This window comes from Neopelma chrysocephalum, unplaced genomic scaffold (genome assembly GCF_003984885.1).
Source record: "Neopelma chrysocephalum unplaced genomic scaffold, ASM398488v2 Primary Assembly neopelma1_23, whole genome shotgun sequence".
Taxonomy (NCBI): domain Eukaryota; kingdom Metazoa; phylum Chordata; class Aves; order Passeriformes; family Pipridae; genus Neopelma; species Neopelma chrysocephalum.
The window spans coordinates 22,965,020-22,978,174 of record NW_020897691.1 but is presented as its reverse complement, the minus strand read 5'-3'; the positions used below and the strand labels follow the sequence as shown (position 1 = coordinate 22,978,174).

The window sequence follows — 13,155 nt, the reverse complement described above, 5'->3', positions numbered from 1 at the left end:
AACTATGCAATAACTGTTCCGTTTTGGCATGTTTCCTTTTATTATTTTTTTTTTACACCAGTTGAGCATTGCACCTTTTTTTCTGGGACAATGAAAGATAGGAATTCAGTTAGAAAATGTGCCACAAAAGCACCTTGCCTGTCTTTGCACAGAATTAAACTGCATCCCATATGATTGCTTTATAAAAACATCTAGTCCTACTCTTAGCTTGCATGCAGGCCTACCAGCAGCATAGTTGCATTTGAATGCTTCTACACCCAAGCTAATAATTCTTAACAGGTCCACTCTGCTTGGGAACAGAGCTGCTTTGTGCATCTCTGCACCCTCACAGCTTGGTCATTCTCAGGGTGGAGAATTAAAGTGAGCCAATCTAAAATAGTTACGTATTTATTTAAGTATATCAATAAGGCAATCCAAATATTTCTCAGTGGTCACAAGCAAGAAAATTAATTGTAACATAAGAACCCCAAAATACTGTTACTTTGTTAAAAACAGTACAGTCTAATGAATTCCTCTAATTATGGCAATCTTCTTGGATTGCCATTGGACATTTAAAAGTAAAGTGCAATTTAACATTTTCACTTCAATTGGAACTGTAACTCCAAAGAGTGTCCTATTGGCATAACAACTGTCTTACTGAAGACATGTTCTCTTTCTGTCAAGATGACATTCAAGATTTACTGAGGTCAGTAGGGAATCCCATGTCATAAATCCAATGCTGCAAAAGCGAAATATCTACTTTAAACAGAGTGGTATATTTTAATGAAAAGAAAACAAAATATATAGAAGGTCATTTGAATAAAATAACAGAGACAGATTTTTCTCTGACATTTCTTAAACAAACAAAAAACCCCCAAAGAACCACTTTTCAGGTTTAAAGTGCAATGCATATATTTCTGAAAAAGGAAAAATCCAATATCCTAATCTCTTGCTCATTTCTTCTTTTAAACAACACACCTATTTTTCACATCTTTCTCTGATGAACAAATCTTCTTTAACAAAAAGATAATGGCTGCTGGTAAGCACAGATCCTGCTTGCAGTGAATTCTGCGCACAAAACAAGTCTGAAGTATCTTCCTTGCAGAGTTCATATGTGGCTGTCAGTCAGCTTGAGTTCACTCCCCAAGAATAACTACAGAAAAGAACAGCAAGTTCTGCCTTCGTAGAAACAAAGCATAACACCATTCATCAGCCATACAGAGCATACGAAGGAGAGAAAAAGCAGAAGCTTGGCAGCAAGTCAGTTTTTTCCAGACCTCCTTGAAAGGGCACCTGAAATCAAGACCAACCTTAACTTGCATCACTACTCTTTTGAAATCATTAAAACTAATAGAAGTGATCAGTCACAGCTAAACATTTTGTCATTTAAATGAACACCTTGCAGTGCTATGGAATTTTGGCAATCACTACTCTTCTAGCACGTGTATTTTAAAAGCTAAACAATATGTATGGTCCCAAGTAGGCTAGTGTCTCTGTCTCCTGATGTCCAGACTTACCTGTTTGTCTCTAATTTTAGCCTGCCCAGCTGGACACTCAGTGATCTGTGAGCAGCCTGGGAGTCATGGGATATCGTAGAGCTGAGTGTGCTTACACCTGAGGTAGCTACTGCATCTTCCATGACAATGCAAGGCTGCTGGATGGCTTGATTCTGGGGCTGTTCATCTTGATCTTCAACTTCTATATCATCTTGATCTGCTGTATCACTTTCAGATGCAAGACTAAAATGTGGCCTCAATTCTATTAAAATATAAGCAAAAGAAAAAACAGTAAAGATGTTAAATGTTAGTTAAACATTAAAACAAAACCAGACCTAAGTGACTATTTGCAGATCATCCTATAGCTTTGGGTAAACCAGATCTGAACTTTCTGTAACAAGAGAACAGATGATATTTTCTAAGGTTTTAAGACCACTTAAAATGTAACAGCATCTAATTTTTGCAGATTATTATTCAGGCTATTGAATGTTAAAAAGCTCTAAAAACCAAACATCTGGATGAATATGATTCCAGATTTGGCTAGCATTTTATTTCAAATTGTGCTGAAGTATTGTGTGCAGCAGAAGTCCTTTTGGTTAATTCCATTCTCAATAATTTGTATTTTCTATGTGTCTGACCTGAAATCTTTTATCAAACAAATTGTTATTTCTTTCAAATCCAGCTATTACTGCTATTGCTATTCTGTCATATTTGGCATTATCTCATTAGAAGAATACCATGTTTACCAAAAAATTTTATCCAAAGATATAGAGAGGAAATTACAAAAAGACCCCTCTCCCAAGAATTAAAAGCAGCACACTTCCCTTCTGCTTATTAGAGGGAACACTGCCTAGTTTGTAATGATGCACATCCATGAAACTGTGAACACAAAGCTGTACGTGTACTCTGGTTTGTTATGCCCTGTTTAAACCACCTACCAGAGTTTACCAGGTATGCAAGATACAGACAGAAGATCTGATACTCCTACAGAACCTATTATTGCAACAACATCTGTTTGTTAACTCTAACCATTTAATACAAATCTTTCTTCCTTCCTTCCTTCAATTGTGGCTCCTTACTGTTAAGAACTCCCTCTAGTCTCCTCACCGAAAAGTATTTTTTTTCTCAAATCACACTTGGTTTTTGCCCTTTCTGCTGAATAACTAATAAGTATGTTTTTCTTCTTTACAAAAGAAACATCTGTTCCTTGATCTATTTCATCTCTTCATTTCAATGCTACATACCTTTTTCAAGGCTGAACATACTAAGATCAACAGAGCTGTGCTTCCTCTATATTAAAGAAAGCAAATTTATTATAAAGCAGTTACCCAAATACTGATAGGCAAATATGCCAGAATTTGCTTTGAACTTCTGTTCTTATTAGTGTGATGGAGAAGTTCTTTGCCATTGTTCACCAACAGGAAGTATAACTGTATAAAATCTGCTTTGCAACACTCCTTAAACATCCCATTATTTTTAGAAGCGTTAGGGCCAGAGATAAATCTTCACATCATTCTTAGGAGGGGGGAAAGAAAAGGTACCAAAAAAAAAGAAAAGAAAAAAAAAAGTAGTCAGATGAAGGCAAGGTAAAACAAACAGAAGTAGGGTACGGCTATTAGGGAAGATGCAGATGATCAGTGCCCAAACACTATTAGGGCAGAGAGGCTTTTGTTTAAGCTTGAACTCGTACAATTAATGCTGATACTAAGCTGTATGGGGAAGAATAGTCTATTAAGGAGGATTCTACAGAACTCTTATTATACAGCAGTAAAGTACATGCCTATTAAAGTTGTTCAGCACTCTAATCAGAAGACAGATTACGACTTGAAAGTAACGCACAAACCCTACTTATACCTTGATGGTTGTGTTAGGGATATGGAAAATACCAAGGAGAACAGGAACAGCTGTAACTTTTGTTGGAATTTCCAGATCCCCTTATTGATAATATAAGACTTAACCTACTGCAGAAAATGGAAACCTAAGTATTCTGACTTCAGACTTAAAGCATGAAATCATATATTTAAAAATATCACCATTAATTTCATTGTTAAAAGTTTAAGAAGCAGCAGAGAAATTAACTCTGGAAATAGGTAGAGAAATAACAGAATGGGCTACACTTTCTTCTAAACAAACTCCTTCCCTTGTTGAAGCCAGGAATTCTACTTTCACAACATTCAAAATCTAACATTCAAAGTGCAGGTACTGCAGACTGGTTTGGTTTTCATGGGTTTCAGAGGTTTGGGGTTGTTTGTTGATTTTTGTTCTGGTTTTTTTTTTTTAGACAGCTTCTGACCATAAGCAAGAGAAACTTCCACGAGCTCCAAAAAGCACATCATTAATCTACACTTTGTAAAATACCTTCCAAAATCTGCATGTGCTGGTAAGAGGCCTGTCCTCTGGATTTCAAGGGGCAACATTGTGCATCTCAAAAAATTAGATCCATGAACACATTAACCTACTACTCCTTGTGTTGCAGAATCGTTAAGATTATGCATCATGGAAAGGTGCTTTCCCAAACAGCTTGGACACCTCACTGATTAGCTTCTGAATTGCAAAACAGACAGTGAACAGGAAAAAGGTCACTGCTGGTTTCGAAGTCTTAAATGAAGCATCATAATCACATCTCTAAAACATGTTTAAAGAGATCAGCTGATAAATATTTCCTGAGTATTAAGAAATGACTCACCTGGGACCAGAATTGTAATAGCAGTCTGCACAGCTTTTCTGATTATGCTGTCCAGTGCAAACATCCAATGTGGCTTGATGTTATGATTTCGGAGAACTTTATTGACCTAGTAAGAGAAAATTCAGTTCAGATATTACATACCCCACAAATTAAAACTATAATATATGTCAGCATTATATAAAGGGTTTAAACTTATAGATGCTGTATCCAAGCAGGTGATTAAAACTATTTCTTGATAGCAACATTGTCAACTTCCTCCATTTTTTTATGTCATACAATATTTTGTATTTTTTTATCTAGTATTAATTCCTGTGTTAGGTGATTTTTGATGACTGGGATACTTAACCTTCATGGCTGTGGAGAGAAACTTAAAAAGAATGCCAGCAAGACAAATAACAAAGACCACTTTATGAAAGGCTTGTAACTGAAGCTAATTAATCTTGTTACTTTTTTGGCATCAGTTTCACTGCTTGCTCTGAGCAATACTTGTCTATTTTAAAGTACAACTGTAGGAAATATCAAAAGACTAATGTAATGCCACTCTTACTTAACTAAAAAATAGTTAATTAACATTTGTTTAAACAGTCAGGGGACTTCGTTTGTGTGCTGTACCATTTTCTCTTTCCCTCTACTTTTTACTTTATACAAGCACACCGTTTTCTACTCTGAGTTGCTCCTAATTGCTTACAGGCCTGCTTTCAAATTGCTTTTAGCCATATTCCCAGGGGCCTCTTATGGATGCTCCATGCCACTTGCAAGAACATCTCTACTTCAGGGGAATTGTTTTCCCTCTCCCAAATGACAGGGAAGAAGCAGGTGAGGTGACAGTGCTATAACGAAATGCCTAGACAACATTAAGTAACAATTGCACAAAACAGACTATTAATCATATTATTTTCACTGCCCCAAAGCAATCATATTCAGTAATGCGGTAATTTACATAGCTATCTGTACTGGGTTTGGCTGGGATGGAGTTAAATTTTTTTCACAGCAGCTCACATGGTTCTGTGTTTCAGTCTGGTGACTAACACAGCCTTGATAACACACCCATGCTTTACCTATGGCTGAGCAAAGCTTACATAGTGTCAAGGCCTTCTCTGTTCCTTGTGCTGCCCCACAGCAAGTAGGCTGCAGGTGGACTAAAAGCTGGAAGGGGACATGGCCAGCACATTTGACTCAAATCGACCTAAGAAATATTCCCTTCCATACAACATCACGCTCAGCAATAAAACTAGAGGCTGGTTTTTCCAAAGGAGACATTGCTCAGGGATAGGCTGGGCATTATTCTGCTAATGGTGAATGACTGCGTTTGCATCGCTTGAGAGGTTTTTTTCCCCCTTCACTCTTTATTTTGACCCACAAGTTTTCTCACTTTTGGTCCTTTCGATTCTGTTCCTCATCCTGCTGGGAGGGAGGGAGGGAGTAACTGGGTAGGGGCTTTCCTCTACCTGCCAGCCAGGGTCAACCCACCACAGCAGTACCTATGTCTCCTCAATTCTATTGCCAGTGGCCACAAGATGGCACTTGGACACTGTGCTTGGAGTTGGAGAGCTATCATCAGTGCCAGGAGCCCCTGCCCTGAGCCTGACACCTGGACAGCAGCTGCTCAAGGGCCCCAAAGGTCTGCCCACTGCCCTCTGCCCACTGCCCTCTGAGGCAGCATGACTCCCCTTAGCACCTTCCCATACTGACTGCTACCAAGACATTGACATGTTTAGGTAAGTGCAGCTTATTTGGGAAATGAAGAAACACGATGTAACTTTATCAAGAACACAGCAATCTACAGTAATGGGATTTAGCTATTTACATTACATCACAAAACTACTTTTTCTTGGTTGGTTCCATGAAGATGTTGTGATATTAAACCTTGTTACCTAAGATTACCTTATTAAGTCCCAAGAACAAGCGAAGTACTTTCCCCCTCACTTTCAGCAGTATGTAAGTCTCTGCAGTATCTGAGGCCTTGATACTGTTTTGGATTTCAGTGTACTACTTCAGAAATCTACAGTGTGTCCAAAAGAACTAAGATTGGGCACATATAAAGCAAAGTTTTTCTTTGAACTTTCTGTGGGTTTAATCAAATAACAGAGAACTAGTAATGGAAGAGACATTTTTCAGTTACAAACCAGAAACTTGTATTGATGAAGTTAATAGAAGAAGGTAAATTTTTTATTGATAAGAATACAACTCAGGCAATTACCACCAAACAACTGATGCCCAGCATCATCTCTATCAGAACACCAACCCAGGTTTTTGTACTATACACCCTCCATTTATTTTAATCTTGTGTGCTTGGTTTTTTTCTTGTAAGTGTCAAAAGAATATTATTATGAGGCTAAGTAGAATGGGTAGCTGAGAGTGTACTCAAAAGAATCAAAGTGAAAACTTCGATTTGTAGAAAATCTATTTTACAGATTAAGTTCAAACTTTGTGGGTTTTTTTGCAAATAGCATTTAATTCTTATTAGTGTAGTCTCTGCAACAGTTTACATGCTATGCCATCCTTCCTGACAGGTCTTTTACTTGTCAGAGTGCCCCAGGTTTAAATGCTAACAGAATCATCCACCTCAAATGCCTCCTTGGATTGCCATTTCAGTTGAACTATGTGACTTCAGTCTGGGCACGTGATACTCAGCACAGCTGCACCCCCCTCGATCATTATTCATCTTAATAATTAAGACTAACTGCTTGTGATTAAACACATAACTTAAGAAGAAAAAACATTGCTTTTTGAAAACTAGCTATTTAAAGGCTATCCAAGCACGTTTCATTGCTCAATGTAGAAAATAATAAATTTTGCATTAATTATTGATAGAAAAGTGACCTTTTTAAATTCCTCCTTATCCTGCTTATTATAAATTGAAATGAAGATATCTAATTTGGCAGAAATCTGCTGCTAACCAGACATACTAGAATAAGAACTCAATACAGTATTACAAGGTAGACAGACTACTAATGGGGGTATAGAGTGGTTTAATGCATTAGTTTATAAGAGGAGTCAAGTTCAAGAAATTTGCATTTATGTAGGATAAGCCTGATATTCACTGTTGGTCTTATTTACCAGAAAAGCCTCCAAAGGGGATTTTTTAAAAATTGGTTTTCCTGCTTTAATATTATGCCATAATATTCACACAACTATGGTGAGCCTTCTAGATCTTTAATCAGAAGATCTGAAAAAATCTCAGTTGTGTTCAGGGTCTGTGTCCTGCCAAAGGATCACACAGTGTCCAAATCAAGTCATGGCTGTTGCCTGGATTTTTGTTATTACAGGTACAAAACCTTCAAATATTATTGTTTCAGTAACTCTGGGTAGAAGTTAATCAAGTTCTGTTTGCTTCTGGCTTCTTTTTTGGGGCAGGAGCAGTTTTGATGCACAAATTTCTTAGTAAAAATGACAACTTACAGCATCTTGAAAACCAAACAGCACAAGCTGCACTTGACTGATACCATGGCTGTCAAAGTCTAACTCCAGTTTCAGTTTTGAAAGAGTGGTTGCGATGATTTTGCGATCAGTGGACCGTACAAACTCTCTGAGGCTCGAAACGAGTGTTGTGATATGTTCCCATTTTAGCTTGGGTTCTTCGGCTCCCTGGTAGAAAAGAAAGAAAAAGAAATAATTTTGATAGCCATCTTTTGAAACATACATCCAAAGGGACTTAAGCCAATAACACCAGATGGTAATAAAAATTTTCGGAAACCCTGCTGCTATGGTTAAGGGAAAGATGCAGCTGCAGGTCAGGTAATGGTACCAGCGTAACTGCAGCAGTACAAAGCTCTATCGCTCAGCTCCCTAGTAATGCAGGTAACCTGATGAAAAAGTAGCTGACTTTGATTTAGATCAGTTGCTGAAGAGTATGTGCACACTGTATGGCTTTTTGTACAGGAGTGAAAAGATATGAATAAATATACTGTGCACTGAATACTACAAATTATTCTTAATTGCAAACAAACACGTACTTTGCAGTGCTTCCAATTTCTGCGTGCCCCTCAGAGACAACATGCAAAATCCTCCAGCAGCTTTTAAAAGAAGAGATTAGTCAAAGCTATGCAGGAGGCTCTGGAAGGGACTAGCTCTTTCTTACATAATTTCCTAATTTCTCTTAATACAGAACTTCTCTTAGAGCAGGTCTACAAAGGTCTTACCTTTCTAGTATAAATATTCATATGCCTATTTTTAAAAGCTTTTGTGTTTTTGCATGAGCTATCAAAGTAGCAAAAAGCTCAAAAGCATTAATCAGAATAACCAGCATAGGTAACTAGGAAGCAGAGGACTGTATTTGCTCTCATAAGTAAAGTTATACCAACTGAATGCAAATTTCAATTCCAAATCTTAAAATGAAGCCAGAGTTGTTGTTCAACATAAAGTATTAGATGCCTATTCTAAAGAAAGTTAAGTACGTATTCATATAGACTACGGATATCTAACACTGATTTCCATAACAGAAGGACATACGGTGTTTGGTTCTGTTGCATTTGCTAGTTTTATGCTGTGAATGTTACAGCTGGCCAGACACCAAGAACTCTTGTTTGCCAAAAACACTGAGCTTTTAACTGTAGTAAGTTAATTCTGATCTGGATGAAACAAACATAAACTGATTACTTGAGAGGGAAACTAAAATTAAAAAAAAGTTTTAAAAAGTGCAAAGGTTCTAGAGCAGTCAAAGCACTGACGAAAGCATCCATCTGAGATAAAAGATCCTATCCTCTGATCTTGATCCACATTGGAGAATTCACCTGATGATTTGCTGTACTGAAGTGGATCCCTCACTGTCCTGCAGTAACATATCTCCTTTTTGTGTAAATAATTAAAAAGCCACTAGGGTAGATAGGTAAATGCTCACTGTAGACCTGGACTAGAGATCAAAGTCCATCAGGGCACTATGGGGACAGGACAGCCAGTATGACTCCCTAATTAGAAACATTGACCTATTTTGTGAGGGCCATTCTCCTCCCCTAGCCCCCATACCCAATGACTTTGTTGAAACCTTTCTTGTGAAAAATTTTTGTGAAGAGAAAAATGCTATCAAATCCTAAATGAGGCCTAACAAGCAAGTAACTTCTTGCATTTAAGCAGGACATATCAAGAAGCCAACTCAAATTCCCCTTAACTGCAGTTACTACAACTTTCTGGTGGTTTGAGTAAGTTTCCTACTCTCTGAACAGGGTCCCTCTCCCAAGGGAGAAAACAGTTTTTGGGAGTCAGAGTTCTACATCCTCTTGAAGGGCAACCAGTGCCATGAATATGTACTTTGAACTCATAGGCTGTACAACTCTGTGTCTCTCTGCTTCTCTCTCGGGCTGTTCCAGCCCCAGCTGAGAAAGGCATTAAGCAACAAGCAAACTCTCTCAGTTTTGAGATTGAGTTTCAGCCTCTCACAATCACTGATTATTTTCATACACATATTAACACTGTGTCTGTTACAGCAACACTCTAGCAAAGCCAACTCTCTCATTGACTCCTATTTAAACACTTTCTAAGGGTACTAGGACAACTGTGGAGTTTATACACACAGCCCCCCCTCAAGAAACAATTTTTATTAGCATGGCAGCAATTTTCAAATATATTAACTGTAGCATAAGAATCATATTGGTTTGCATCAGTTTCTAAACAGTACTATCTTTAGAACATGAATTGTCATGTTTTATATGAATAAGTTTTAGACCAGGAATACTTTGCCTTGAGAACGAAGTGAGTCAATTAACTGCTAAGACACACACAAACAAGAACAAAAAAATCTCTATTATGGTGTTGCAACATTTAGCAGTGTGGTCATGACCTGTTATTTATTCAGCGTCATCCTGAACTGATACCTCATCATAATGAATCATCCCCACAAAGGAGTGCCAAAAGGCCATTCTGCAGTTATTTTGTTGTTTGCTGTGACCCAGAATGTTACTACACCTTTCCTCCATATGTGCTCCCAAAGATCATTGAGGAATAGCTGTGATTTATTTTCTCCCCAGCCCCCTCTTTCTCCTTTTATGGTTGTTGGCTAGAAGGCAATGGTGTACCAGTCAGCCCCATTTTTTCTACACAGTAACCTAAGGCCAGACAGGCATAAACCTCCCTCTGTCAAACCAGTCGGCCAGAAGACAGAACTTTTAACAGGACCCAAGATAATCCCCTCCTGGAGATGATCTACCTTATATGAGTTGACTTGACAGTCTCAGATAGTCCAATTTGAAGATCACTGGCAAAATAGAGTACCGTGAAAACATGTTTTTCTGTTGTCTAGCCAGTACGAATACCCAAGCATACCTATTGTAATTACAAACAACACAAATGTAATGCGGCATAAACAATTTCAAAGTCTATTTTTAATAGCCCAAATAAAACAATAATTGTGAAAGCTTACACAGTGTATGCTTTCTAGTTTAATCAAACTTTTTTTTTAATTGCTTTACTATATCTAACTTCAAGAGTTCCAGGTAACTGCAGAGAAGTCTTCAAATTCCATAGAATTCGTGCTGCCTTCTGAAATTACCTTACCTGAGTCAAAGCTTCCATCAAGTTCCTCACCACGTGCTCTTGGTCCTCAGTTAATATCCTGTGAAGGGTGGCTCTCCTCTCACTATCCTTCTTCAGCATGAAAAACCCAGAATCTTTTTCTTCAGGTGAAGGAGGTGCACTATGATCCTCAAAGTGTTCATCTGGGATGCTGAATGAAAGACACTCAGTGAAAAGAAACTTTATAAAAACCATCCCAATGCACACATTCCTAATCTACTGTGTAACATAAATGCCAGATAGCTCTTTACCTCAGAAAAAGGGACCGGATTCCCTTCCCATCTTTTTCTCCACAGGATTTGGCTCTTGTTTTGAAAGAGAATGGATCAATTTTTAACTCTGTATCAGGTGAGACAGAACCATATTCACTGCTGCTACTTGTATCTTCCACCAGGACAGGGACAGGTAAGGATATGCTCCGAAGATACTCTATTCATATAAGGATATTCAGAAATTAGAATTTAATAACGCCATCATAGTGCTAAAGTGAAAAGATTACTCTTTCAGAGGAAACAGAAAGACTCCAGTCTTCCCACACACCAATAAAAAATATTAAAACAAAATTGACAAAAAAACCTCCTAAAGCTTATTCTTCTGGAATAGAGTTACCTTTCAGTTATGTTTTTATTCAAAAGCTTCTTGAGAAATGGAAATGCTGGGCTGTTTGCAAGTTCACTTACAGAACTTCAACAATGCAGTGAACGTGCATCTCATATCGTGACTTCCAGCAGTAGCAAAATGCTTCTCTAGGGTAAGTCATCCAAGCACCTTCCAAGATCTTAATTTTATGGGTGTATATAAATATGTATATATTTATATATAATATATATACTATAGCACGTATGTTTTTAATCAGATTATTTTGTACAAGTTTAATTAGTTTTTCATTAACATTAAACACACGGTTAAGTCAGAACTTTTAGTTTTAAATTCAAAGCACACATTACTGCTGCAGGAAACTACTCATACCTATTTCAAATGTGCACATCTCAAAATGTACTTTGATACCAACTCAGCATGAAGGTAACTGTGTGTGTTCAGTTCCCTCCCGCACTCTCCCCAATTCATTTCCTGAAAGAGATCAGTATCCTGTACCCAGGCAGTACTGCTTTTTCAGTTTTAGAATTTAGTCTAATAAAAATCTATGTTATCTTTCTCTACAAACCTTGGCTCTGTTGCTACTATAAAACAGCCATTGGTCCCCATAAACAACAACACAGCTCTTCAAGCCTGTATCACCCACCAGCCTAGACAATTAAGCCATTGTCTGGTAGGATTAAAAATAGTAATTTAAATATGCACAATGGATTAGACATTCCTAACAGAGAGAGAGAGAGGTCACTTATTTTCATAATGGTGCCCACTTCTCTTTCCAACATTTTAGTGTGACAAATCCTACCAGAATAATGATAACCACAGTATCTACACAGATATGTTTTGATAGAGAAGTATGTTAAAACTCACCATTTGTGTTAGCTGAAAGAACTGTGGTAGAAAAGCAAAGAAAAAAAGGAAAGTTAAATATGCCAAAATTGACTGAGAAAATAAGCACAGTCAAAAGGGTAAGTTGCCATTTTTATGGACTATCTCAACTCTCCTGTCTACAGTCTCCAAAAGTGTGATTTATTGAAATTTAAAGTTAATTTTAACTTGAGAGAGTGGAAACCATGTTAAAAGTGATCATCTAATGCCATCTCCTTTCCCTGATATTTTTATTTATTTTAGGTATCATGCTAAAAATATACAGAAGATATTTTCATAAGTATATATGCACACACAATAGAATATGTTATTCATGCTCTCAAAACTGCTTTGTTACTTTGTATAGTTTAGATCACTACAGGAAATTAATATGTGAAACAAAAACAATGCATTGCACACACATTTGCAATGGGACAAAGATTATGTTGCTCATGTAGAAAACTCCCCTGAGGTTCAAACTTACACAAAATACAATCTATGTAAACATTCTTTTGACAAAATCATATGCAAATTAAAAAAAGAAACACAAAACCCAATGATCATAATAGCTGCACAAAACCATAACCAGACTTCTATAAACCCTATTAGAAATATTTATATAAATCACTTCTGTGACAACATGATAACTAGAATTCTGCAGTGTTTCTGCAGCAAGCTGCTGGTAAAGAAGGTTACAACTGAACATTCATCTGGGATGGAGATCTGATGTGTTCATCTTAAAGACTACATGATTAGTTTTAGGAAACAATACCATTGGCAAGAGAAAAATTTCAGATTTTTAGCAATGCTTACCTGAGAGCTTTGATGGGGACTTTCTTTTCTTGCTGGAAACCTTCAAGAATTCATCTATAAGTAGCTCATGAGCAAAAGCTCGTTTATCAGGATCTGGTTCAAAGCAACGCAATATGAAAGCCTTGGCTTCTGCAGACATGGATTCAGGAATTTCTGGGTGTATTTTAAACATTCCCACCTGAGATAAATAAAGAGAGAAACAATAGCCTACAC

General features: G+C 37.2%; 1 protein-coding gene across 1 annotated transcript in view; it reads right to left on the bottom strand.

Moving 5' to 3' along the window:
• Window positions 1-13,155, bottom strand: part of MAP3K5 (mitogen-activated protein kinase kinase kinase 5) — a 104,490-nt gene that overhangs the window by 4,584 nt on the left and 86,751 nt on the right. Inside the window, exons 20-26 of the mRNA XM_027690150.1 lie at window positions 12,943-13,120; window positions 12,133-12,153; window positions 10,920-11,097; window positions 10,651-10,819; window positions 7,564-7,749; window positions 4,162-4,267; window positions 1,497-1,737 (exon numbers count right to left, since the gene is read on the bottom strand). Coding sequence (XP_027545951.1) covers window positions 1,497-1,737; window positions 4,162-4,267; window positions 7,564-7,749; window positions 10,651-10,819; window positions 10,920-11,097; window positions 12,133-12,153; window positions 12,943-13,120 — 1,079 coding nt within the window. The remainder of the gene's footprint in view (window positions 1-1,496; window positions 1,738-4,161; window positions 4,268-7,563; window positions 7,750-10,650; window positions 10,820-10,919; window positions 11,098-12,132; window positions 12,154-12,942; window positions 13,121-13,155) is intronic.